General features: G+C 40.0%; 1 protein-coding gene across 1 annotated transcript; it reads right to left on the bottom strand.

The window, feature by feature from the left end:
* Window positions 1–203: 203 nt before the first annotated feature.
* Window positions 204–1,785, bottom strand: LOC123482482 (saxiphilin-like). Its single transcript, XM_045210358.1, has 4 exons — window positions 1,689–1,785; window positions 1,330–1,485; window positions 867–950; window positions 204–575 (listed from the first exon to the last, which is right to left on the bottom strand). Exons 1-4 carry the CDS (start codon window positions 1,783–1,785, stop codon window positions 481–483), a joined length of 432 nt encoding a protein of 143 aa, XP_045066293.1. The 3' UTR covers window positions 204–480.
* Window positions 1,786–2,042: the final 257 nt, after the last annotated feature.

Here is a 2,042-nt window from a genome sequence, read left to right as displayed (position 1 = left end):
TGTAATTTTGTATTTTTATTTATTAGGGATCCCCACTACTGTTCCTGGGGTCCAAACACATTAAGGCACTTACATTACATATAAAACAAAAGATAAAACAGTACATCATATAACATTATTACACCACTACATATCTACAGTACAAAATGAATAATACCACCATACAACAATATTACAAAGTACATGTATGTAGAGTGCGTGTGCCTACGCTTGTGTGCGTATGTAATGATCCTGTAATGATTCTAAGTTACAATCAAATAGTTAAACATACTTACATGTAAGGTTTCTTGTATAAGATGGTACTGTTGTATGCAAAATATGTTATTGGCTTAAAAGATTGATACTCCTTCCTCCATTTCCCAGAAAATTGACTGATTCAGATAGATTTTACAGCATAGCAACAAAACTAAAAACATCAAACGTGTTTCTACATTCCTTCAGCGTTTATTTTGTAGACATGATAAGGATGCCATCGTCTTTTCAGCGTCTTTCTACCGTCTTTTCAAAGTCTTCGTTCCAACGACTTTCTACCATCTTTTCAACGTCTTTCCAACGAATTTCATCTACGAGTTCATCTAAAATAGCAGACAAAACAAAACATAAACAACAACAACACATGCATGTGCGTTTGTGTGTGTGCCTGCATGTGTGCGCCATAGGAGGCTGGTGGGAGGAGCTATAGGAGGATGCACTCATTGTAATGGTTGGAATGGAATCAATGGTGGAACGGAGTCAAACACGTTGTTTCCATGTGTTTGGTACCATTCCATTTACTCCATTCCAGCCATTACAATGAGCCCGTCCTCCTATAGCTCCTCCCACCAGCCTCCTCTAGTGTGTGTGTGTGTGTGTATGCGTGTGTGTACCTGCACAGTTGATGCAGGCAGTGCCTGGTGGACACTCAGTACCATCGATCTTCTGTCCAGTGCTGGTCACACACCAACAGTAGCCTGCCAGAAATGTACATGTTAAAAAACGTGTTGTAAATACAATATTTACACAATAACAAATTTTACTTTAACACAAATTGAATGGTAACATGTTAAAAAAGCATTTAACCACATCTTTGCTTTCACTAACACCTGAAAAGCTAGTTTGCAGTGCATTTTTAGCTCCTAAATACCTTTCAAATGTTTGGGAAACAGGTTATCAAGATATTTCACATGCCATGCAATGGAACATGTCAGAATTGCAAAAGGAATGGGTTAATCTTGTGTAGGGTAACCTGTGTGTGTGTGTGTTTATGTGTGTGGTAACACATTTCGCTACACCTGCAATAACAGCTACTAAATATGTTTATGCGACAAAAAACATTTGATTTGATTTGACCTGTAGAGCCCCAGCACTGCTGAGGGGTGTATTGTCCCTGGTTGACACACTGGGGGATGAAGGTTCCAATCAAGTTAGGGTCCACGGCATCTCTAGCAATCTCACAGGGGTTTTGGGGTCGCTCCTTGCACTCTAGATATAAAGCACAAGGGTAAAGTCACACACATACACACACGCAAATACTTACTTACACACAAACACACACTCCTCCTACCTGTCCTCTCACAGCGAGCAGTGTCTGGTGGACTCTCAGTACTCGGGAACTTCTGCGTGTGTGTGTACGTGCAGTGACTATGTGCGTGTTTGCTTGACTGTGTGTGATCGTGACTGTGTGTGTGCGTGTGTGTGTGTCTGTGTACCTAAACAGTTGATGCGGGGCGTGCCTGGTGGACACTCCATACCCGGGATCTTCTGTCCAGTGCTACACACCAACAGTAATGTACTGGAAATGTACATGTTAACGCGTGTTAAAAACGTGTTATAAAGACTATTTACACACTAACACATTTTTGGTAACGCTTCCTTTTAATAGGTCTTTTTTACAGTGTAATTACATGTGTATTTAAACTGTAACAAGTATTTTAGTTAACTAAGAATAAATAGTTACACTGTAATAACAACATGTAACTGGTAGCAATTGCGGTCTGTAATTACAAAAGTGTAACAATGATTCCTTGTTACCAGGCTTGTTAGAAGTGGGCAGGTTTCCACTA

The sequence above is a fragment of the Coregonus clupeaformis genome, chromosome 34 (genome assembly GCF_020615455.1).
Source record: "Coregonus clupeaformis isolate EN_2021a chromosome 34, ASM2061545v1, whole genome shotgun sequence".
NCBI classification, from domain to species: domain Eukaryota; kingdom Metazoa; phylum Chordata; class Actinopteri; order Salmoniformes; family Salmonidae; genus Coregonus; species Coregonus clupeaformis.
The sequence above is the reverse complement of the archived record's forward strand: the minus strand, read 5'-3'. Positions and strand labels throughout refer to the sequence as shown.